Source organism: Neophocaena asiaeorientalis, unplaced genomic scaffold (genome assembly GCF_003031525.2).
Source record: "Neophocaena asiaeorientalis asiaeorientalis breed wild unplaced genomic scaffold, Neophocaena_asiaeorientalis_V1.1 scaffold132, whole genome shotgun sequence".
Lineage (NCBI taxonomy): Eukaryota > Metazoa > Chordata > Mammalia > Artiodactyla > Phocoenidae > Neophocaena > Neophocaena asiaeorientalis.
The window spans coordinates 2,104,111-2,106,447 of record NW_020173393.1 but is presented as its reverse complement, the minus strand read 5'-3'; the positions used below and the strand labels follow the sequence as shown (position 1 = coordinate 2,106,447).

General features: G+C 48.8%; 1 protein-coding gene across 1 annotated transcript; it reads left to right on the top strand.

Moving 5' to 3' along the window:
• The first annotated feature begins 608 nt into the window (after nt 1-608).
• LOC112400823 (WAP four-disulfide core domain protein 15A-like) lies at nt 609-985 on the top strand. The gene is made up of 2 exons (XM_024746766.1): nt 609-690; nt 828-985. Exons 1-2 carry the CDS (start codon nt 609-611, stop codon nt 983-985), a joined length of 240 nt encoding a protein of 79 aa, XP_024602534.1.
• The last annotated feature ends 1,352 nt before the right edge of the window (nt 986-2,337 follow it).

Here is a 2,337-nt window from a genome sequence, read left to right as displayed (position 1 = left end):
CCTCAGTAACAAACAAAGTTTATACCAAGTAATGGAGACATAAAGGCAGGCATTAAAGTAGAAAACATTCATTAGACCACTTAAACTTACGCAGTGCCCAATGCACGATATTCTCCATATTATTTTGCTAATAGCTTACTATCTGGCCTTGTCTTTGTACCTGGGTGGGTTCCAAAAGTTAATTTGTTCAAAGTAAACTCTTCAAATGTACGCATTTCTGAACTCTGTTGGGAGGGTTGGGGTTAAATTGTCCTGGATACAAAGTGAGAAGGGGGGAGTTTGTCAGACCTGATAAATACTCTGGCAAAGACAATTCCCTCCTACTGCTTCCGAATCCACTGCATAAAGCAAGAATCAGTAAGGGCCAGGCCAGCCCTGCCACTCCCTGAAGAAGACTGAGGACTTGTGGACTTTCAGAAGTTACGCCCCAGAGGTCATTACAGTGCCTTTTTCAGGGGTGAGAGAGCTGATATCTCCTGGTCAAATTCAGGCGCTTTTGACCCTGGGCCCTAGGAACTACAGCTCCCCCTGCCGGCGGTTGCCTGCCAGCGTCGATATCAACCGAGATCTAGCAGCCTCCACGTTCACCCACACGCTTTTCTCGCATCATGAAGCTGAGCAGCATCCCGGCGCCCACTGTGGTCTTCCTCTTGCTCTTTCTCCACATGGCACAGCCTGGATTCCGCAAGGGTGCGTGGTGGGCGTGGAGGTCCTAGGTGTGGTTGGGCGGGGGGAGGGGGGACGCTTCCTCCTCCGAGGAATCCATGAGACAAGCTGGCGCTGATGCCCTGGTGTTCCCACCTCACCCCGTGGCGTTTTTCCCCCAGCTATCAGGAAACCTGGCTATTGCCCAGATTTTTTTCTTTCCTGCCCTTTCGTCTTCTTACCTCTGTGCCGGCGCGACAGAGGTTGCAGTGGGTCCAAGAGGTGTTGTGTGTACAACTGCAGACGTCAGTGTACGGAGCCGTGGCCGACTTTCGACTGAGGTGAGAAGCCCCATCTACCCCGCTTCACTTTGCCCCTGAAACGTTCCAGAAGAACCAGGTGTCCCAGAGGGAGTGGAGGACTCTCAGTGCCCTTAGAAATCATTGAGATAAGAGCTTTTAAATTGACATCGGCCCTGAACCTTGCCTCAAGGACAGTAAAGAAAGAGGCCCAGCAGACCTCCTTCCTCAGAAAATACAATTTTTTTCATGTTATGGGCCTCATTCTTCTGTGAATTGATGAGGAAGTTTGGATAAGATAAGCGGCTCAACCGTTAGTGAATTTTTATCATGACTGTTTTCCATGGCCATTGTTTTTTCTAACGGCTCATAATAAGGAAGGACTTTCCTCTTCACATTTAAACAGTCAGGTGAGGGATTCTGAGATTATAATTCTTTAGCATGGCTCACCTAGAATTCCTGAACCCTGATTCCTCGGGAGCACATCTTAGCACCCTTGGAAGGAGAGTACCTGGCAAGATTCAGACCACAGTGGTCTTGGGACTCAATCCGTGTTCCCCCCACAGTTTGCATCTTTCTGTATCTGCTTCTCTCTCCTCTCCTCAGGTAGAAACCCCTCCTTCACCAGGCTTGAGAAAATGCTGGGGAGCCCAGTCTCAGACGTGGATAACTGAGCTCCAGTTCTTCCCTGCTTACCTCATTCCCAAGACTTCCTTTTATCAAGAGTTAAATGCTTCTTCGTATGAAAATGACACAAAGAAATAAAGTGTTATGTATTTAAAACTGCGTGAAAATCTATGACTCCTGAGTCTCTCTCCTCTCCCCCGCCCCCTTTCTCTGTCTTCAGTCTTTGGTGGGGGACCCTTTAGGGTTTGTAAAAAAGAATGGGGCTACTGTTTCACATTTAGTCCTGACCAGTTCCTGCACTTCTGTTTTTCTGATAGGTCTTTTTTTTTTTTAAGGTGCTGGGGGTAGGAGTTTATTAATTAATTAATTAATTTTTGCTGTGTTGGGTCTTCGTTTCTGTGCGAGGGCTTTCTCTAGTTGTGGCAAGCGGGGGCCACTCTTCATTGCAGTGCGGGGGCCTCTCACTATCGCGGCCTCTCCTTTGCGGAGCACAGGCTCCAGACGTGCAGGCTCAGTAGTTGTGGCTCACGGGCCCAGTTGCTCCGCGGCATGTGGGATCTTCCCAGACCAGGGCTCGAACCCGTGTCCCCTGCATTAGCAAGCAGATTCTCAACCACTGCGCCACTAGGGAAGCCCTCTGATAGGTTTTTAATGTCTCCTGACACTCAGATTCTCTGTTCATTAAATTCCAAGGGCATTTTTGAGTCATGGTTTCTGTGTTTGGATGCTATGAAAGATGTACAGTCTTATCCTGAGGCTGAAGGGC